The sequence below is a fragment of the Acanthopagrus latus genome, chromosome 7 (genome assembly GCF_904848185.1).
Source record: "Acanthopagrus latus isolate v.2019 chromosome 7, fAcaLat1.1, whole genome shotgun sequence".
Lineage (NCBI taxonomy): Eukaryota > Metazoa > Chordata > Actinopteri > Spariformes > Sparidae > Acanthopagrus > Acanthopagrus latus.
In genome coordinates this window covers 19,669,282-19,691,681 of record NC_051045.1, presented here as the reverse complement: position 1 = coordinate 19,691,681, position 22,400 = coordinate 19,669,282, and the positions used below count along the sequence as shown (strand labels likewise).

General features: G+C 40.7%; 3 protein-coding genes and 1 long non-coding RNA gene across 4 annotated transcripts; 3 read left to right on the top strand and 1 right to left on the bottom strand.

The window, feature by feature from the left end:
* Nucleotides 1-350: 350 nt before the first annotated feature.
* taf10 (TAF10 RNA polymerase II, TATA box binding protein (TBP)-associated factor) lies at nucleotides 351-3,283 on the top strand. The gene is made up of 5 exons (XM_037104079.1): nucleotides 351-728; nucleotides 1,063-1,220; nucleotides 1,729-1,793; nucleotides 2,681-2,795; nucleotides 2,989-3,283. Exons 1-5 carry the CDS (start codon nucleotides 596-598, stop codon nucleotides 3,076-3,078), a joined length of 561 nt encoding a protein of 186 aa, XP_036959974.1. The 5' UTR covers nucleotides 351-595; the 3' UTR covers nucleotides 3,079-3,283.
* A 2,084-nt stretch (nucleotides 3,284-5,367) lies between these two features.
* On the top strand, nucleotides 5,368-6,995 carry LOC119023316. The gene is made up of 3 exons (XR_005076234.1): nucleotides 5,368-5,392; nucleotides 6,491-6,547; nucleotides 6,833-6,995. It is a non-coding gene; the product is annotated as an uncharacterized LOC119023316 (long non-coding RNA).
* Nucleotides 6,996-7,470: 475 nt separating this feature from the next.
* Nucleotides 7,471-21,698, top strand: ppih (peptidylprolyl isomerase H (cyclophilin H)). The gene is made up of 9 exons (XM_037105152.1): nucleotides 7,471-7,725; nucleotides 15,351-15,415; nucleotides 16,947-16,970; nucleotides 17,920-17,964; nucleotides 18,570-18,612; nucleotides 19,023-19,115; nucleotides 19,753-19,840; nucleotides 19,937-19,977; nucleotides 20,579-21,698. Exons 1-9 carry the CDS (start codon nucleotides 7,654-7,656, stop codon nucleotides 20,645-20,647), a joined length of 540 nt encoding a protein of 179 aa, XP_036961047.1. The 5' UTR covers nucleotides 7,471-7,653; the 3' UTR covers nucleotides 20,648-21,698.
* On the bottom strand, nucleotides 9,565-15,342 carry si:dkeyp-100a1.6 (probable G-protein coupled receptor 160). Its single transcript, XM_037105145.1, has 2 exons — nucleotides 14,482-15,342; nucleotides 9,565-11,706 (listed from the first exon to the last, which is right to left on the bottom strand). Exon 2 carries the CDS (start codon nucleotides 11,652-11,654, stop codon nucleotides 10,554-10,556), a length of 1,101 nt encoding a protein of 366 aa, XP_036961040.1. The 5' UTR covers nucleotides 11,655-11,706; nucleotides 14,482-15,342; the 3' UTR covers nucleotides 9,565-10,553.
* Nucleotides 21,699-22,400: the final 702 nt, after the last annotated feature.

Sequence of the window (22,400 nt, the reverse complement as noted above, 5' to 3'; positions counted from 1 at the left end):
CAGATGACGGACAGTGTGATGATAACTTAAGCATGGCGGACCGCGCTACAGATATTGCGAACTATTTCCAACAGCACCAGAAGGTACCATTTTAGCTAGTGTCGCTTGCAGTTAGCTGAAGTGAAAAGGATTAAGAGGGTTTTAGTAGCGTTACCAAATCCGTATTGTTAGTTACTTGTTTGCTATTTATTAGCTTTTATCTGCTGATACAAATAATTAAAAAAAAAACCGTTCAACAAACAAATAAACTGCACTACCGCGGGCTATCAAAAGAATCGGTGGAGGGTCCTCGGAAATCTTCGGCTTCTGTCGTCGGATCCGAGCCGTACAGCGAGGGTCACATGACGCAACTAGCTCCGCAGCGTGAGATCAGCGTTCTGCTGCTCGGTAGAAACAAACATTTCCGATGCTAACTACTACCTGATTCTGTGATTCTGACTTCTCTGAGTCACACAAATAGCTTTACTCCACAAAACCGTCCTTTGTTGAAGACTATCATTCGAGCTATATAGCACGGAATCGCACTTTTGGTCATATTTGGCTATTTATCTGCGCTAGCTAGCAAAGGTTAGCGCGTTAGCTAACATTCAACAACATGAATATCGACAACGTTAATCAGTCTGTCACAACTGGAGTGTCATCTACGACGTCTTCAACTTCAAGCAACTGTATCGTAAATGATAATGCAACAACCAACGTCAGCAGCATCCCTTCGGTCACGAGTAATGGTAACGTTATTCGACTTTTGCTAATGTTTTTGTACAGTGTCCATGTTTTTGTGCTCAACAGGATAGCTAGCTTGTTAAACGTAAGATAGAAGATTTGTCTTCCAGTCACAATATGGATGCAAGTACAGTAAACATGTGTAATGCACATGTGTTGATCTGGAATTTTGTGCAACTGTCTGCAAACATGGTTTGGACTTTGCGCAACCTGCAATGCATCTTTCCATGGAAGAATGAAACTGTAATATCTTATTATGTGTGAAATGCAGCAGAAATGTATGCAATTTTGTTTCATCAGTTCAACATAATTAAGTCATCTCACACCATTCTATTACAGTTTCAGCCTCTGCTGCCATGGTGACACCATCAGCAGACACATCTGTGTCCAACGGTGTCTATGTTCCTGGTGGCATCACCAATGGAGATGTGAAGCCTGCCATCTCTACCACACCCTTGGCAGATTTCCTCATGCAGCTGGAGGAGTACACTCCCACAGTGAGTAAGGCTGCAACATTCGGTTGATTAGTTGATTGAAAGAAAATGAGTGGTTGGCTATTTATTAATAACTGTGTCAATAATTTTTCGACAAAGGTTATTTATTTATTTTTGTATATCATATCCAAAGTGTACAGTGTGGATTACCCAAGTAATTAACTGAATAATGAGAGCATTACTCACATTTACATAGAAATACTGTAAATCCTAAATTGCCATAAAGCCCTGCTGAATAATTTTCCTTGGTACAAACAGTACAGAAAATTGTTTGTAAGTTGTTGAGAACTTTATATGCTCCTGCCTGTGGTGAAAATCTGGTTTTGTTATGGACCAACCACTCTCCACAGACAATGCCATTACTTTCTGTCAGTAGTTAGAGTTCATCTGGCGGGTCCTCACTGAATGGCAGACATACAGTAATATTTTTCTTTTCAAAAAACTGTCAGTAGTGTTGATTTTGTGGATCTTGACCACAACCTGAGGTCCTCTCTTCTTTTTTCTTCCCCAGATTCCTGATGCAGTTACAGGCTATTACCTCAACCGGGCTGGCTTTGAAGCTTCTGATCCAAGAATGTAAGTTCTGTATCGACTGACTCTGTGAAGTATAGGCTACCCTCAAGTCTCAGTGTGACTGGATCTGCCTGATACCCCATGGAAGCAAATGACACAAATCACAGTGCTGTTATTAGTTGTCCCATTCAGAGGTTAGTCATAACCAGCAATTAACAGGGCAGGCACAGAGTGTGTTTCATCAATAAGCTGGGACAAGCTGGAGCCATGCCACAGTTTGTCAATTGAAAGAGGAGATTGTGGAGCTATGTTTGGCAAAGTAAGATGATAAAGTCAATCTATCAGCAATTAAATTACACACTGTTATTGCAGTATTGTGTCATTACCACATCTGAAAACCTTGTCAATATATTTCTTATGCTTATAATGAGTTTGTTGTTGATTTGTGGAAAAAATGCACAATATGCTAAAGCGATTTGAATAGATTGTTAAATTACTGCTCATGATAACAGCAGTGTTGTCTAAATTTAGTTCTGCTTCAGTCAGGTAATCCAGATGATTATGAGGATTGCTGAGTCAAAATTTCTAATAACCCTAAACTAAGAACAATTGATCACCGTGCCTGTCTGACTTATATCAAATGAGGGTTTGATTTATTTTAAAAACATGAAGCAGCTGTTCTGCTACATATCTGTATGCTGGTATACAGTATGAATTGGTACTACTACTACAAATTGTCCATACTGGTGTTCATTGACTTATAACAGCATAAACTTTTAATTAAGCCTAGAAGATCATTTATTATCACATCACCTTTTGGATGGCTGCAGTAATGGTATTGTGGAAATGAAGAGTCAGATCTTAGACAGCGTGACAGAACGACATACAAACACAGGCTGGCTGTATACACACAGGGGAAACCACAATGATTTTCTTTTTCCTTTCTTTAGAATCCGCCTGATCTCGCTTGCCTCTCAGAAGTTCATCTCAGACATTGCCAATGATGCCTTGCAGTACTGTAAAATGAAGGGGACAGCCTCAGGTAGCTCGAGGAGTAAGACTAAGGTGAGTGTTTCTCTAATTGTTAATGTGTTCATTAAACGTAATGTACCTTCATACAATATTTTGATAAAACTGTATGTGAGAGGAGTGTTTTTAGAGGATGGTACAAGTGGTGGTTGTTGTCAACTGGCCTTAAGTGCTCAGATTTTTTTATTCCCGATAAGTAACAATGCATATTTTTCTCCTTACTTTACAGGATAAGAAGTACACTCTGACTATGGAGGACCTGACTCCTGCCCTCACAGAATACGGCATCAATGTCAAGAAACCATATTACTTTACATAAAACTGTCTTTCTTTAAAGACTTTTTGCTTTTGCTAGTTTTATCATCTTCCCCCCCACCCACCAGAGTCTGTTGACACCTTTATTGCTTTTTTTTTTGATCACGGTGTTTTAGTACAGTATTGACACATTTATGTAGTCGCTCTGCCATTTGTTATTTTTGTGGAGCAACATTTGCATTACGTAAATTGTAAAATAAGTTTTATTGTGAAAAATAAAACCCTTACTAAAAACCTTCATGTCTGTGAGAGGTTGCATTTGTCTGGATTAAGAGCCAGATAAACCCTGTGCTGCACTTTTTTATGGGTCTGACTAAAGCTGTTCATGATGTGCTTTTACAAAAGAGTATGTCATATTAGTTTGGGTTGAAAGGCTCGTGAGGTACCGATGATTAAAGCAAGACAAAACCTTCATCAGTATTCTCAGTCATAAAATCCACATTTTACTCATGCGAGTGCCAATCAGAGATAATGATGACTGGTGGATATCAATGTTGGTTTACTGTTATTTTACAAACAAACATCCAAAAATGCCCTAAATGTAGAAGCTACGTTACCACCAGATGGCACCCTGGTAGATTTATCAAACGTGTTCTTACAAAACAGCAGAATTTTGTCCCCAGAACCGTAACATCAGAATCAGAAGCAGAGTTGCTTTTAATGCCAATTAAGTTTACACATTCTAGGGAATTGCTGTTGTCTGAAGGTGCGAAACAACAAAACAATTCTTAACAAAAATGATGAAAATACTTAAAAGGTATAATCAAAATATAACAATGCACATGTCTTTATCACACGGAGATAACTGTCATACAAGCAGAAGAGACAGACACTGGAGTCACGGAGCAGTCGCTGAAATCAACACTTAAAGGCCAATTTGACCCACAGGTTTTTGTTTGTTTGTTTGTTTTTCTTTATTGAACATATCACAAACATAAAGAGGCTCGTAGAGGAAAGAACATATCAATATGATACAATACTGCAGTTTTTCAGAAGAGAAATTATAAACTGAAAGACAAAACAATGAAGGGGGATTCATACCAGGTATACATGGTAAACATGGTTGTTTCTCTGTGTTGACACTGAGCTTCTGAATTTGCCTGTAAACCATTACGTATGCTTTGACCACTGAATAGGTGAGAGAGAAGTGTGACAGAATGGCTTGCGTTGTTGAGATGAAACAGAGATGACTTGATGTTTTCAGTACAGTCAACAGAGAACTGCGAGATGTAAAAGGAATAAACTGATGTGTATCCAAGGCGCGACATAGAGGGAAGAAAGACAAGAAGAACCAGATGCTGTCAGGACCAACCAGTTACACTTGTGGGACCAAGTATGACCTGTTTCTGCTCGTTGTGTTTAGTTTAGCCTGAAGCAAAAGTGTTTGCCCCATCTTTTTTTTTCAGGTGTGTATACATTTCAGCCTTTAAAAAAAAAAAGAAAATGGTCTAATGAGCTGAACTAGAGAACTCAACATAGACGACAATAGATAACATGAACAGGAAGCTGGTGTGAGACATAAAAATACATGACAAGAAAGAGGAATGCATGATGTAAAGTCTCTTTTGCACGTCACACTGTTCTGATTAGATTTGTTGTCGCATGTAAACAACAGACTATACTATTCCCATCCCTACATCCCCACATCCATACCTGTTTGGTGAAGACAAGGTCAAGCTGGTTCCCGGCCTTGTGGGTGGGTGGAGAGGGGGAGAGTCTGAGGTCAAATGTGGAGAAGAAGTAGATGAATTCAGATGAGCACAGCTTCTCTGGGTGGATGTTGAAGTCACTCAGGACATCTAGTGGTGTGCCATCGTCAGGGGAGCAGCTTAGGAGGGCTTCTCATCAAAGAAGTCACGGAGAGGACCAGGAGGGTGATAGGTCACCACAGTCATGAGCTTGAAAGGAAGAGTGACAGAGACTGGGTAGGTGATCCAGGGGAAGCACCTGGTGGGTCCACATGGGTGTGATGAGGAGTCAGTTCCTCCTCCCTGTCCTGTTAGTCTTGGGGAGTGAGAGAATGAGTAGGCACTTGAGAGGGCAGCTGGAGTGGCAGTGTTTTCTGGGGTGATCCATGTCTCCATAATGGCCAGGAAGTGGAGAGTCTGCAGGGAGGTGTAGGCTAAAATGGTGCCTGCCCTCTTGACTGCAGACTGGAAGTTCCATAGCCCCCCTAGTAGTTCAAGTTCATCAGGCTTCTGGTATATTGAATACTTTTATAAGCACCGCTCAATAAATCTGACATCACTGACGTGTGTTCGTTGTTTATTGGCAGGTTGATCAAAGACTTCATGATACAAGGAGGCGACTTTGTTAAAGTAAGTGCTTCCGATGTCTCCTCTGCTGCCCGGTTAGCGTTCTTGTTGCAGCTTTACGGTTACAAAATCATTCAAGGGTCAACACACTGCGTCAGTAAACTGTGGGAACAACACACTCACACATATTACACCGCAGCATTAGATGTGCTCCATCAGTACCTACATTTCCTTCACAGACTCAGAGAATATGATGTCCCCTGGAATACTGTGTTAATTATTTCACTGGCCTATTATCCATCTCTCATCATGGTCAAGAGTCAAGCTAAAACTCAAATATTTAGTCTGGTTAAGATGGCAGTTAGGATAATAGTCAAACTGACAGCCCTTTATTGATCCTGTTGATGAAACACTGTATCATCATTCTGTCAGTAAAACCTTTAAATGAGCAACTCCTAGAGCACAGACAGAAGAAGACTCTACAGCTCTGTCAATCACTTCTTTGCTTATAAGCTTGTAAAGTGGAATGTCCGGTTGCTTGTCATTTGTACTGATATGCGCATATTCTGACAAGTACAACATGGCATTTTAGTATATTAACGGTGTGATTGTATTTTAACTTCAGGAGACAATAAAGTAGCCTCCACTTTATTCTTATGACACAAATATATAAACAGTATGTTGAGTACTTTCTCTTTGGAGAGGTTTTTCTCTTTTCAAAGCACATGAAGCAATAGTGGATGAAAAGGATAGGACTGTTGTTTGTAGTGGAACAGTGTTAATATATCTGAGTGTGAAGGCAGACAAAGAAAGATTTTCCTATTAACAGTATTAAGACAGGAATATTTTGAAAGCTGCAATCTTTCCCTGCCTGTATTAGAAAGGTGTTGTTAGTGAGGTTTTGTTAACTCTGGCGGCCTCTGTTGACAAAACTAGATATTGAAACTAAACAAACTTGCTTTTAGTTACCAAATGTTCTTCTACACTTCAGAGCATCTTCTGTGAGACCCCTCAATTCATCCTCAGCACTCCGCTATAATAAATGCTTTAGATTTAATGACTTATTCACCCCGGATCAGTTTGAATTGGTAGTCAGAATACCTATAATTACCATACAGAAACTGCCAGTGTTCTTGCTGATGGTCTTGTTTGCTTATTTAGGTCATACAGCGGCATCAACATTGAATTGAGACTGACCTGGGTGTCAGTGACTTAAAGGTAATATTAATCTGATATTATTAGTGATCTTCTGTCTATTCTGACTAATCATTGAGACAAGGCCCTTGAGACCCTACAGAGGAACCTGAGCGCCGTCCTTGGAGCCTGTGCAGTGGTGCGCAGATGTCCTGGGTCGAAGGGATTCTATACATCCTGAGTTACATACAGATTTGTGTCCACCGTGTACCTCCAGGCCGATGTTTTGCCCCACCTCGCCTAACATTATTGTTTGCATGTACTAAGTGGCAGGGAATCTTTTTTTTTTTTTTTTTTTTTTACATGTAGCTTCCTTTGACAATCCAGACACTTAGAAATATCAGAGAGGATGGACAGACTCCACTCCCTGGATCCTTCTTGTCTCGCCTCCATCAGGACCTTGATGACTTGGAGTCTACAACATACAGCACAAGGAGGAGATGGCTAGGAGAGGTTGAGCGGTCCAGCATGTGTGAAGGGAGGGGCAGTGGGCCAGACTCCAGCAAGAGGTGAATGCTAACAGAGCTGCAGGAATCGCACTCTTGTTAGGTGGGCTGTCACACATGACACGAGTATAAAAACGAATGTAAAAATCATACATGTGACAAGTTTAAAAATGGACTAGTGCAGCCCTAAATGCTAAATTTTAAAACCTTTTAAAGATAATTAATAGCCCTAAACATACTCTCTGGTTTGGCCCTAATTGCCTTAATTATCAAAGGTGAGTGTAGCAGAATTTTGTCCCCAACTGCGAACCGTAACATCAGAATCGGAATCAGAATTGCAAATAAAATTCTTCAAAATCAATAGTTTGCGGGGAGCACTGAAACGACAAAAGCTAAATACAGTTTCTCCATCGCACTGGACTGTACATGCGAGGATCTGAGGCATCCAAAGAACTTCTATTACTGACCTGTGGAGGGCAGCAACAGGCCTTGGCTGCGTCTAGTGTGCCGGAAACAAAAAAAAGAAGAAGAAGAAACCCCCATGGAAACAGAGAAGAGGACGAAGAAGAAGAAGAAGAAGCCATCACGGGTCTAGCCGCGCTTATGTTGGTCGTTCAAATAATACGCGTGCAAACGTAGAAGAAGCATATTTATTCAGTCTTCAAAGGCACGAAAGGTGTGACCATGTCAATCCAAGTCCAGCCAACGAATCCAAACAACCCGATTGTCTTCTTTGACATAACCATCGGCGGGCAGGTGAGTGGAGGAAGGAGTTTTTAGCTAACAGTTAACGTTAAGTTTACGTTACCACATCTCACCAACCTCGCATGATGATGCCATCTGTTAGTTAAAAGTTGTGATCCAGTGAACTGCGTGTGATGTTTATAAACGGCCTGACAAGAATATCTGATTCACGACACAATGAACAATGTGCAGTTTCTAGGTTTTTCTGTTAGCGGTGTGTGTATTGTGGTGAGCGTCTGGTAGTGTAATTACGGTACACGTAATACAATAGGCTTAACTGAGCGTGAGTAGGAAACGTTTACAACCTTAAGTTTAAAAAAAGTAATAAATGAAAAAATAAAGGTGAGACAAACATTGTCTTAAACGTATGTTTAATCTGACAGTAGCAAGTGGTGTTGGTGGTGTGGAAAAGAAAGATGGTTTAAAATACTTTTACTTCTTTTCACAATCATCATTAAATTACATACTGTTTTGAATCATGATCACATTAAAAAAAATACAAATTACCAGTCACTCAAAAAATACATTTTTTTGCATATAATTTTGCTCTGTTAGTTGCAGAAACTATTAGTTTATTACATGTTCCAGTGTGTGTAACAAACATAGCCCATCCAGAGCTCTATGCATTCACCTGCCCCTCATAGGACAAAAGTCTGAAATGCATCAGATCCTAATTAAAATTTTATGTTGCTTCCTCAAGATTTGTATTTGAAATTCTGACTATAATCTTGTCTGTTATTGGTTGAATGGTTCAGCTCTGGAATGTTGACCACAATCTCCAAAGTACACTGTCAGTTTATATAGCATGCATCTACAATACCTGCATCTGTTTTAAAGTAAACTTACACACCACTAGCAGATAATGTCCTGTTTTCCACCATATACACTGGTCTTCACTGGACTGGTCTATAAAATCAGAAATGTTACTTTGATTCACTCTTCTGCTGTTGGCTGATAGTCGTCCTCTGGGCTGTTTCAGTGCTCACAGTGGGAACAACTGGGGAAACTTGTTAAGGTATCAAAAACAGACTTCTGCGGTGGAAATGTGTTATTTGAGCATGTCGTGAGGATTCTTTGTTTCTCTTGGTTCTAGTAGGCCTTTGGTGGATTCAGTTACCTTGAGCTTCAGGTGTAATCTGTTGTCCACACAGTTACCCCACCACCTACAAAAGCCTTTTATTGGTCCCTTGTCCAAAACCAGGAGAAGGCAACACTAACAAACCCAAACTCAAAGATCTCACTTTTTGTCTCAACAGTATAGTCACTGTTAATAAATTTGGCCCAGGGGTTTCATTGCGACTGTGTAGGTGTGGTATGATTAGATTTGATTGACGGTGTTAGTGAAATGAGCGAACAAGCAGATATAAACACATATATTTAGATATTGAGTCAAATATTGCTAAATGCTGATTGGTGCACAGAAGTAAGGGATGTCACGAGAAGCTGGTAGAGATAAATGTTTTTTCATGGTCTTTTTAATTCAGGCTAGCAGCAGTAAAAGTAAACAGTGAACCACATTTTTTATTATGACAAGGTTGCCGTGGCCTCTGTGGAGCTTGCAGTCATGTCGCTTATCTTCACCAGCAGATGGAGCTTGTCACAGTTGTTATGTAATCGCAGATGTCTAAAATTCCAAGGAATTAATGAACTAAAAAAGCTCACCGTCGACCTCGAAAACAGTAGTTGAGTATATAGCTTAATCACAAGGTCCCTTAACGGTGCAGTCTGCAAAAATTTAAGTTAAAATAGCCCCGAATTTCAGTTAAAATCTGTTTTTAGAAAAGACTCAACAATTCTGACGCATTCCACATTTTTAAGTTACTGTTCGGTCACTGCATCTGTACAGATCAGTTTTTTTTTTTTTTGAAGAAGCACTTTGAAAGCCATACCAGATAGCCATGCATCCTCATAGTAAGTCTAAAATGATCATTTTAAATTTCTTTATGACAAACAAGTAGAAAATAGAAAATAGTTAATGTACTGTGATTTCTACAAATGTTTACAAAGCTTCGCTTCATTCCACAGCTTTCATCAACACTTTGGGTCAGAACTTCTGACGCCTTTGTGAACAGATAAGCTGGACGTGTGGAGCGGGGGCGTGTCGATCTGATGGTGTTCACAGTCTGACAGCTAAACAGATTCTTTACACATCAAATAAAAGAGAATTGACTCGCAAAGCAATGTCACAGGACCAAACAGCAGTAATGTGGTAACTAGTAGTGTGTTTGGCAACTCATATGAGGAAAGAAAATCCACAGTTATACATGGAAAATGTCTGTCGTCCCGTCTGTCTTACCAACTCTTTGTCACATTTTGTCCTGAAAAAAAACAAAACGAAACAAAAAACTTTAACTTGCCACGTGTTTGTCTCCCTCAACTATTGTGTTATTGTAGTTACTTTCTTGAAAAAAATCACTGCGATGGTCAGCCCTCCCGACCGACACTTCAGTGAACTTCCCCCCCTGGAAACGGCATCCCTCCTGTGAGTGAGACAGTCAGACAGCCTCCTGTTTACTGAAGTCAACATGATGAAATTTAGAGCTTTGTCACTTTCCAGGATGTTCGGCGGGTCAGGAGCTCAATCACAACACATTATAACAGCATCGGTATGATTATAAATAGTCAGTTAGAAACACCTTGAAAAAAACAAAACACAGATGTCAACGTCATGACGTGTACCATCATGCCTCTTTTGGATCCGCAGCACCAGCGTGCAGTGTGAATTGACACACTGGTGTGGCTTTACGCTGGAGCTGCTTGGTTCTGTGTGAACATCTAGTGCGGACGGTTGGCGAGGCTTTGCTGCAGAGATGATGTGGAGTCTCTCTTGCTTTCTTGTGTCACACGTAGAAGAGAGTGGTTCTCTTCACTTTTGATGGGTTGAACACAGCCACCGGGAGCTGCCGCTGCCCTGTTCCTTTGCTCAAATGCCAGTAAACATGCCACAAGCACACGTTTTCTGGTAGATGGTCGTACGGCCCTAGGGTGCTGCTCTTGGCCCAGAACACCACGCCCATCAGTAAACTGTTGGTGCACTCCATCCACAGAACGTTAACAGTGATGTAGGCAGGTACTCCGAAGCCTAAGACCAGGCAGAGCACAGATATGAATAGATAAGGCATCCAAAACATGGCAAAGCCCAGCGTTAGACTGAGCCACAGAGGTGGTCTTGGCCTGTTGATCTCCTCCAGATGAGTCTCCTGGCTGCTTTCTGCCTCTGTGGCGCAGTTGGTTGAGACGAACAAAAAGTCGCTTTTGGGGTTCTCTTGTTCTTCCCTCGCTTCAGATAACCTGTCTGCCTCCTCTTGCCACTTGAGAATACTTGACCAAAAGGGCAGCATGGCACAAATCACTGCTGTGAAAAGCAGCAAAGTGAAGCAGCTAATCAGTGGAGACTCCTCTACTTCACAAACTAGAGCCGTTACATGCGTCGAATACTCCAGTTCCATCGGCTCAGTGTTGACAGAACAGAAGGAGAAGGCGACAGCTACCAGCCATATCAGCAATATCAAAACGGCGTTTCTCAGGCATCTGCAGAAGGCCCTCTGTTTGCAGAAGTGGGTATCTTCTAAACAGTAGTCCAATAAACCAAGGAACATCATAGGCAGCGGCACTGCTCCATATGTCGCCGAGGCATGAGCCAAGAGGGAGCAGGGTGACATAGGAGACGCTTCAGCCCCAAGAAAACACATGGTTGCCAAAGAAAACGCCACCACAGAGTCAGCCAGGACAATGGACAGGCTGCACATGCTTAGAATGGAGCTATACAGCTTCCGGCAGCATAAGAAATGGACTGCTGCGTCCAGGCCCAACTTGAAAAGCATCATTAACAGATACCTCGCAGTGTTGTCCATGTAACAGCCAGACTCCACGTTCCATTGCTCCAGAATGGCCAGCATTTTGACGGTATGAGTAGTTCCTGGAGAGGACTCGGGCAGCATTTATGTTATCGGAACAGTTGTCCGCTCTGTGTGCTGGTGCTCCAGAAAAATGCTGTGAAAGACGGAATAATATTGGTCAGGAACTTTGGTTATACAAACATTAGACAGCGTCGAGGAAACAAGAGAAAACATGAAGACGTGTCCACAGCCTCCCCTCACGGTCACGTCTGATTTGAAGTAAGACTTGAGCACAAAAAACACAAAAGTAGTGATGTATGAAATGTTACTTTGATGTTGAAGTGATCTCATCTCTAAACAATATCTCGACCCGAGTGATTTTCCTATGTCGGGGTTTTACAGTTTGGCTCGCGTTTATGACCAAGCATGAGGAGAACTGTATATGAGCTTTATTACCAGCGTGATTGGATTCATCGATTATAGGGTGTGAGGAATAAACAGACCTGTGGTTTTTTTGAACTTATTTTAGGACACACCACATGAATTCATCTTTTCATATTGATTGCTTGAGCCACTCGTCTATTATTATTTTAGCCTACTGAACAGTATGTATTGCCTGGCTGTGGTCTCCTCTGCCATTGCCATGATAGTCCTCCAAAATGTTAGATTTTCTCTGAAGCGTAACTTCATGTTCATCAATCTGTGAACATTTTTACCACTTGGTGTAATTTAGAAACAAAGCAAGCCATCTATAATGCTTTTGCTTTAAAGGCGAATTCTCTATCTCATTTCTTCAAAGTTGATGAACTAGTTGTGCAGGTGGAACAGTGAGAGGTCACATGTCAGGTCATGTCATTTTTTTGCCAGCAGATAAATAATGTAATCTCAAACTAATAGTCCAGTTTCTTATCACACATCTCGCATTATGTGTGGTTAAAAGTTGAACATGGTGTGTGACCAGTGTGGAGCACTTGGTACCAGCAGAGTCCTGCCCATATTTGTTTTCCACATCAAATCGCCTGCCGGCCTCAGCAACCTTTACATTGGAGACATATCTGAAACACTGATGACTCACTCTTTGTAGCATTGGTTACGAAATATGGCCTATTAAAACATGTTGTCCTCATACTAATGTTCTCTAACTGACCCCTCCTTTGTGTTTTGCATGTTAGTCGCGCTCATGTCACCACATTACTGCTGCGGTACACATGACGACATGAATTTCCTGCTTTTTCGATTCTGCATGATTTGTGGCAGTAGTGGCAAGGTAAAGCAGGTTCAAACACATTCATTTTACTCAACAAGTTAGAAAAGAATTAATCCTGTGCTGTAACAAAATGTTGCCCATACCTCTGTGCCTGGAGTTGTCTCAGTCCTGTGAGTCTCAGTGGAGCTCCTGATGCTCAACTCTTGCAGCGATGGAAGTTGGAGGCATTTCGCGCTTGCTGCTTGAGCTCTTCTATGAATGTTGATAGGCGGAGTGTTTCCCTATTTGAATCATCTGTTTCTGACTCCACCCCCTCCCCATTGTGACACCTTCTGTGTCTTAGGGGCATCCTGCTCTGTCGCCCTCCTGCACAGCCAAAAGACGATGGCCCCTTGTTGTGTCTATTTGCATGTCCTGTAACAGGTAACCTGGCTAGATACTGAGAATCGCCCAACAATGCTTGTCAGTGTAAACCACACCCTGTGGCAGCCTTTGTTCACCTGCACGATATCCCTATACAATTACACTAGAATCCCAAGAAAAAAAGATCAAGTGTGTATGTGCGGCTTACAATTGTGTCCTAGAAATACAGTGAAGAACTGTGTTTTACTTTTACTTTTTTAAAATCTTTAGTTTGTAAAACAGTGGCACTGTTAAATGTGTTTGACCAGCTGCCTCTTTTTAATTAACGGCGTTAATTATGTATGCATTAGCAAGAAGTACGAGTGAAAAAGCAGTGTCACTATCCCTTCACACCTGGAAAAAGCCACAATTTATTCTACACAGAACCATCAATTTTGTTGCAAGACAGTAAAAACAAGTGGAGAGTGAAGTTTTTGAAAATGACGGATTCTTGTGATAATTGATTACTGGAACTGTTCAGCTGGAACTATTTGCTTGAACTGATGTTGCCAAGTTTCTTAAGAGACTTTTGGATGTTCAGAACAGGCTTCTAACCAATCCAGTGGAAAAGGAAAAAAACAGTTCCTGAGGCTAGTAAAGCACATCACACAGATGCAGAAATGTAGCTCTGAGGGCCAAACTTCATAGCTTCACAAGTACTTGGAGTACAGCTTTAAGATTTAGAAAGGTCCCATGAATTTAATAGATGTGGCAACAGTATTTATTTTGAGAAAATCAACAACATGGACTGGGAGGCCCGTGGTGAGTTGGTATGGAGTGACCCAAAAATATGCTCATTAGCTTATGTTTGTTTTATTCACCTAACAATGTAATTTGACAACATGGACACAGAACGGCCAGCCTGTCAATGAAACGTTAAGACATTTTAACAATTAGAAGTGATCACTCACGATTGCACCTCTACGGGGTACGAATGTGATTCTTCAAAGTTTAAAAAAGGCGAATTCATTAATCAGTTTTATCTCAGTTTGTCACAATGTCTTTTGTTTGATTTGTTTGCTGTGTGCGACTGTTTGCTCTCGGTTTTGATATTAACTTTCATGTTCTTTGAGGAAAAGGAAGCTGCAGGGGACTTAAAGTAGGTGTGGGCAGCCACAGTCTGCCTGGAGTTTGTTTGCTCGGTGCATTGTGATAAAACCAGTTCAGTGCATTTGAAGATATGTCATTTAAACTTCACCCTCATTCCAGCACCAGGGAAAAAAAAAAAAACGTGGTTCAACAGGATACATTCGTCAGCATGTAGACACTCCACCATTAAGATGCGGCTTCTCATTACATGTTAATATTAAGCTGTCTTACCTGTTGTTTTTGTCGCCTGATGCACACAACATCCTCCTCAGCAGATGAAATAATCTGTGGTTGTTTGCTCCGTGTCAACACTGAGCTCCTGAGTGTGAGTTCATTGCCTGTAGACAAACTGTCTAAACAAAGCAAAGGCAAGAGATCTAATGGCTGCTGGTTGGTCTGGGAGTCCTGTGTGTGTGTGTGTGTGTGTGTGTGTGTGTGTGTGTGTGTGTGTGTGTGTGTGTGTGTGTGTGTGTGTGTGGAGTGTAGGGAGAGTTGTGCAGTGATGTCACAGGGACAAAACACTCTTTTTCTACACCAGCACACACAGACAGATGTGGACACATGGACGTTGTTATACCAGTCGACACGTGCATGCCCTTCTGGGTTGTGGGAGGCCTGGGTGAACACACTCCCAACCCTGCTCAACGCACAGGAATACACACACATCATGGAGGATTTAATGTGCTGCATTAAGATCGTGTCGCCCTGCTCACATCTTTGATTACGTATGCTTTGACCACTGGAGAATGTGACCAGAAGTGTGACAGAATAGCTTGCTTTGTTGAGATGAAACAGAGTCGACTTGATGTTTTCAGTAGAGTCAACAGAGAACTGCGATATGGAAAAAGAACAAACTAATGTGTATCCAAGGCGAGACGTAGAGGGAAGAAAGATGAGAATCAATCCTGAACCAGTTATTTACTAGCCAGATGCTGTCAGGAGGAACCAGTTACACTTGCGGGACCAAGTATGACCTGTTTCTGCTCATTGTGTTTAGTTTTGCCTGAAGCAAAAGTGCCCCATCTTTTTTTCAGGTGTGTTTACATTTCTGTGTTTCCTTTTGTTTTTTGCGGTCAACTGTTTTCTCAACTGCTTTTCAGGATGTCGGACGGATGAAGATGGAGCTGTTTGCTGATGTGGTTCCAAAGACAGCAGAAAATTTCCGGTAAGAAGAGCAATTATTATTTTGCTTTAAGACATTTCCGTGAAAAGAGATATCACAGGTAGACACTAACTAAGGATGTTAGTCATTAAAGCGATCGCCACCAATTTTACACATTAAAGTGTGTTTAGAGGCCTTTGGGAGTTCTACTGCGTATGTGGGAAAGAAAGTGATATAAAGCCTTTCTTTTGTGGTGCCAGAGGAAGCTGCATGCAAGCAGTTGGCTCATCTGTGTCACACAGTGTTGAGGTGGTTTTAAAAGGAAGCAGAATGCGGAATAAAAAGGCGATATCACTTGTTCTGATGTATACATTTATGCAATGCTAGAACAATGGACTGTTTCAAAACCTGGTATCTCCACTGCCCACAATGATAAATTGCCTCCACTGATGTCACTCAGTGGCACTCAGTTGCAAAGTACATGCAGCTTCCTCTGGAGCGGCAAAAGGCTTTATAACACTTTAATCCACTTATGCAGTAGAACTCTCCAAGGCCTGTAAACACACTCTGATGTGTTAAAGTGGCGGAATTACCCATTTAATTACTCATCGATTAGACGCTGTTAAGAATTAAACCGATTTAAAATGTATTAACTGACAATCATAGATGGATTAAAGATAATCTTTTTACAAATTACAAACACTTGTTCATCAAATAATATCAAAATAAAATATGAAATGCAAGTATGACAAAAATGTATGTAAAGTAAGATTCAAGCAATATGCAAATTTTGAAATAAAGGAATGCATTCTGTGCAGACTGATTACATTTTAGCCATTTAGTAGCCTCAATATGGGTTGGATTTTGCTGGGCTAATTGGAGACAGACAGGAGCTTTGTGATTCAAATAAAAGCATTCATTTGTGGTAATTATTTCATCAGTCAAGTAGCTCGGTGTTTACTACATCCATACTTTTAACTCCTTATGTCATCAGTCTACCAGCTGCGTGTCACCCCCCCTTTCCTGTCATCTCTGAAGCTGTCGTGTGAAAAAAGAAAAAAAAAATAGACATGCAGAATTAATAGATATGCACCCCTAAGCCCGACTGATGCATCAGCTTGTCACAGATACATTTGTTTATTTCATTTGAAATTATTCAGCCCTTCATGACACTATATCTGAAAGAGCACAAAATTCAATCATGCAAATTTATGAAACGATCTTTAATCTAACTCTTCACATGGAAAGCATTTTTTTGGGAGAATTCTAGCCACCGACTCAGTGAGAAGGTTTTTTCAGTGCTTGCACAGTCTCACAAACTGATGGATGTCACAAGCCAGTTCCTCATCAGTGTTCAAGCACTGATATGATTGATATATTGATATGACACAACAGGTAAACATCAGCCACTATAACTAATACCAGCAAATATATCGAAATCAGAAATGTATTAACTCCCAAATATAGCTATCAGTGTTGGACACACACACCCATAGTTGATGGGCCTCTAATCATAAGAATATATGTTCACATGTATGAAACTATGTCTGAGTTTTTACAACAATGCCACTCACAGTTTCATCGTCTCTTACAGGCAGTTCTGCACCGGAGAGTACAGGTAAGGTGATCTTTGGTTGTTCACAAACACTTCTTCACCACCCTGCACAATGAACCAGCTTCACTTAAGAAATCTGATGAGTTCCAGATTTTCACAACAGCCTGACTTTGGAAAAATGGAAACCAGTTTCCCTTTCATCTGGTTTAGGGATGAGCAGAAACCTGATCAACACAATAGGTTTCTGCTGGGGAAAACAAATCATTTGGCCACACTGTGTAAATGCTTAATGAGGTAAATGACAAAAGAGCCAGAGCAGGGAAATAATCCCTGTGGGGGGGAGTGCAGCAGAAAGATGCACCGCCTTGTATCTTACACAGTGAATTAAGAGCAAATACATTTGAAGGAGGTCAAGATAACTTTGTTTTTTGTTTCATTTTTTTCATCTTAAAAAAAGAGGAATATCTGTACAACTCAAAGGGATACACACTACCACTTTAATGTTTGAGATCACCTGCCACAAAAGCCATATACAGTACAGTCAGATGCTGGGAGGACTACTCTATAGTTTAAACTATCTCCACTCTGTCCTCTCTCTGCGCCCTCAGTCCAAATGTCGCGCAGATATCTTTTGTCATATGTTGCTAACATGTGCACATACAATATGCCAAGTCTCAGTTACAAGTGCACTATGTGAGCCTGATCATACTGAATCATAACCTGCTGTAAAAAGCACAAAGAAAAAGAAAATGATCTGAACTAGAGAACTCAACTTAGACGACAGTAGATAACATCCTCTGAACAGGAAGCTGATGTGAGGCATGAAAATATATGACAAGAAAGAGGAATGCATGACGTAAAGTCTCTTAGTTAAGCCCATCCCTACATCCCTACCTGATTTGCTTTCAGAACTGTCACTGAGTGGACACACCTGTTTTGTAGCACCACACAGTATGTTTGTTGTGTTTGCAGCTAACTTCATGTTGTTCCCTCTCCCATTACTGCTCAACAGGAAGGATGGCGTTCCTATTGGTTACAAAGGCTGCACATTCCACAGGTACACGACATGGCAACTTGATTCTTGTAGCTCGCATTTCACACTGATGCTGAAAAGATTTCCTATATTTTTCTGAATGATTTTAACCCAAGTAAAATGATTGGTTAGGGTTAGGGTCATTCAGGCTATTTCTGTGTATGTTGTTCTTACATTTTATAGCAGGGATGGACTGGACACGATAATCAGCATTTCGCCCAATCATCCGAATCAGTTGGTTTGTTTGTGCGGTTGCATTTAAATCATTTACACATGTGCCTGCAACACAGTCTGATGGCTGCCTTCCACAAGAAACAGCCTGTCAGCACTGAATAATCTGAATCATCAAACTACTTCCTTGAGACTTACTTTTTTAACAATCCATATGCACCATGTAGAAAACATACATTCAAATGAATTACGTGTTAAAAAGCACTCACAGGATTAAACAACAGGCATCAGAGCAACATTAATTTTCCGCTGCTGTTCTTGTTCACCTACATTGAAAGCTATCATGTTTTATTGTTTTGCGGAGTGTCGTAGTTGTGGCCTCTGGTATATTGAATATTTTTATAAACACAGCTCAATAAATCTGACTTCACTGACGTGTGTTTGTTGTTTATTGGCAGGTTGATCAAAGACTTCATGATACAAGGAGGTGACTTCGTAAACGTAAGTACATCCGACATCTCTTCTGCCGCCCAGTTGGCGTTCTTGTCGCAGCTTGAAGGTGACAGTTATTCAAGGTTCAGCATACAGCTCTGCCAATCACTTCTGTGCTTATAAGCATGTAAAGTGGGATGTCCAGTTGCTTGTAATTTGTACTGACTTGCATATTCTGAGAAGTATGTCATGACATTTTTCTATACTAACTTTAAAAAAAAAAATTACACTTAGAAGAATGACCCTATGGCAGCCTTCTGCCCCTTGGTGGACGTGTTGTGAATTACAGCATGCAATGCTGATGTACTGCTCTCTCTCTCTCTCTCTCTCTCTCTCTCTCTCTCTCTGTCTCTGTCTCTCTCTCTCACTTGATCTCTACTGTGTGAGCCCCAGCTCATGTTTTGTGTCTGTTTGTGAAGGGTGATGGAACTGGTATCTGCAGCATCTACGGGGGCCCATTTGCAGATGAAAACTTCAAATACAAGCATTCTGCGCCTGGTCTTCTGTCCATGGTATGTATGTAGACCGATGCTCAGATGTTAGAAACACTGTTGAGAATCAGGGAAAAGATCTATGTACTTTAGACTACATCCAAAATAAGGCGTTTTGGCATCATCCTGCAATCATCCTGCCTGTATTAGAAAGCTGTTCTTAGTGATGTTTTGTTAACTCTGGCAGCCTCTGTTGACAAAACTAGATGGTGAAACTAAACTGAACTTGCTTTTAGTTACCAAGTGTTCTTCTACACTTCAGAGCATCTTCTGTGAGACCCCTCAATTCATCCTCAGCACTCCGCTATAATAAATGCTTTTGATTTAATGACTTATTCACCCTGGATCAGTTTGAATTGGTAGTCAGAATACCTATAATTACCATACAGAAACTGCCAGTGTTCTTGCTGATGGTCTTGTTTGCTTATGTAGGTCATACAGAGGCATCAACATTGAATTGAGACTGTTTTGTAAAAAGCTAAAAGTACCTTGTAGCACATTTAATTAAGATTTGATTAATCAACTTAAAGTCAGTTGACCCCGCCAGTACTATAGACAGTAGGATAAGATTAATCAATTCAAAGTGTCTTAACTCTAACCAGAGCAGACAAACGGATATTTTCAAACATTCTCTCTCATTCCTTTCTGTCCTACTCAGGCGAACAGTGGACCAGGGACAAATGGTTGTCAGTTCTTCATTACCTGCGCTAAATGCGACTGGTTAGATGGAAAGCATGTTGTCTTTGGTGAGTCAATCAACAGTATCACTTCAGATCTTTTCAGAGGTCTATTTTAAATTGTTATGTGCCAGAGTTTAATTGTCTTTTTTACGACTGTTTCAGGGAAAGTGGTTGATGGCTTGCTGGCCATGAGAAAAATTGAGGTAAATACTCATTCATTTGTGATAATATATTGTTTCAGTCAAGACGTTTTAGACTGATCTGTAAAGTGACCAAAATACGGCGCAAAACTGAGTGGAGTGAGTCCACCAATGATGGTTAAAACAATAATATTTTTAAATTGCTATGGCCTACTTTATTTTGTGCACCTGCCTTTAATTATTTCACTCATCTTTAAAAATCAAACTTGATACGTACATATTGTTCCTCATGCCTGTAGTGCTACTTATCCATCCATTGTTTTGGTGTGAGCTGCTGAGTTTTGGAGATATCAACCACAGAGATGTCGTCCTTCTCTTGAATATAGTGGGGCTACATGGATGTGTGTGTCTACTCATGGATGAGCGCTTAGCTAAATTTAGATCTCAGCTGAAGAGGATGCCATCATGTTTCAGACCTCAGTCTAAAATATTTCAGAGCTGGAATCCAACCTGTGGCTCAAACCCATTGACTGCTGCAGTACATTATTCTTGCACAGTGTCATATTTATGTATGTAATAAGACTATTCTTCAACAATCCCCAATGATCATTTTAGTTTGCGTGACTGTTTTGTGTTCTAAATGTGTGCTCCTTCCTCCCAACAGAACATCATGACAGGACCCAACAACAAGCCCAAGCTCGCCATCGTCATCGCCCAGTGTGGAGAGATGTGATCCGGCTTGCTCACACTTCACACCTCTGTATACCTGAAGCAGTGTCTCGCAGTGACTTGATGATCCTCAACAAACAGCAACCCGCATTTATCTTCATGTACAGATGCCTAGTCCAATAATGCACACTGGAGGACATTATAAAGTACCAACAGGATGTACTTGTTGTATGGGTTTGAAGCAAATTTTGTGAAACTTAATTTTCAATGTTTTAAATGTACACTGAGTCCAAATGGAAATATTTTGTGTATCCTGTTTATTAAAAGACAAGTAAGAAAAATTATACTTTTTTAAGCCTAAAGAAGGAAATGGTTGGCAATGGGTTTGTTCTTAAATCAGTCACACTGTCTATCATCATATTTGATCAATAAATTGTTGAGGATATCTGAGTTTATATCGTTTGCTCAACCCCGAATACTCAAGTCGTATAGACCAGGGGAGCACAAACGTTTTCCTAAGGGGCAAAAAACTACAAATTAATGTTGAGATTTACGCCAAAGGGAATGCCTATTGTTATGTATTGTCTTGTTGTCTTAAGATGCAAAATGGCACTATGATCACACGTTCCCATAGCTGAATAACTTCCTGTGCAAAGTGTGTCATTTTGCCCCTCAGGTTTAAGAAAAATGATTAATAATTAGGAATCCTACACATTTTAAGAACATTTTGACCTAAAAAAATGAAACTGCATAAACATTATTACAAAGTTTTTAAACAAATGTTATGATTTCTTTTCACTAGAAGTCTGGTGCGCCAAATTGAACCTTATAGCACACCAACTTTGTCTGTGAGCCCCTCTTTGGGAATGCCTGGTCTAGACTTCTTAAAATATACATGTGTAATTAGTTGTGACAGTAAGCTTAAAGCAGTAGCGAGGAACTGTAATTCCCGTTGAGTAGTTTCACGATATATATGCATCTATTACAATGTTAACATTTGCCATGGAGAGTAAGACCAGCTACAAGTGATTTTTAATTTGTTTGATTCCATTTTCCTTTTTATTTTTCACTGAGTTGACTACATTTAATTAAAGGAACCAGTTACAGTAGGCAAACACCGCTCTGAATTCAATTCTGTTAAATATAGTAAGAACATTGTGTACAAAGTGTAACATGCACTGTTAGAAAAAATCCTGAGATAGATTATTATTTATTTTATTTTTTTTATCAGTGAGGAATTGTGCAAAGATGTACTGTTTCACTTAGAAATAATAGCAGGTAATAATCAGTCACAACCAAAGAAAAAAAAAGCAAAGAAGGAAAACACTTTACAGTGAAAGGCACGAGAGTCCTCCAAGGCACACTCTCCAGCGCCAAGCAATCCTCTGCTGAACTTATGGCTACCTCTTCTTATCCCGGCCATCCATACAAATCTAAGCCGCCAGACCCCCCTCCCCCATCCACGCTGTTCCTCTTCTGCCTTGGACCTCGTTCCCTTGGCACAAAAGAATCCTTTCAGATGGAGAGACTGTTCTTATAGAGGCAGGAAGAAGGTTTTTCTTTCTTTTTTTTTTTTTTTAATAGAGGAGGGGGGTCTCTTCGTGGGGAGGCTTTCTGGGGTCAATGCTAAAGCCCATCTTTGTGTGGGAGAACGGGGCTCGGCCATTAACAGCGAGCTCTTCACACATCAGCCAGCGCTCATAAACAGTGCCAGTGAGGCATTAACATGACAATAGGTGGGGGAGCTGTGGTGGGTTTGTCTCACACTCAGTCTGGGTCTGTCTGCTCTGTGCGAGTGAAAGTGGAGTTTCTGAATT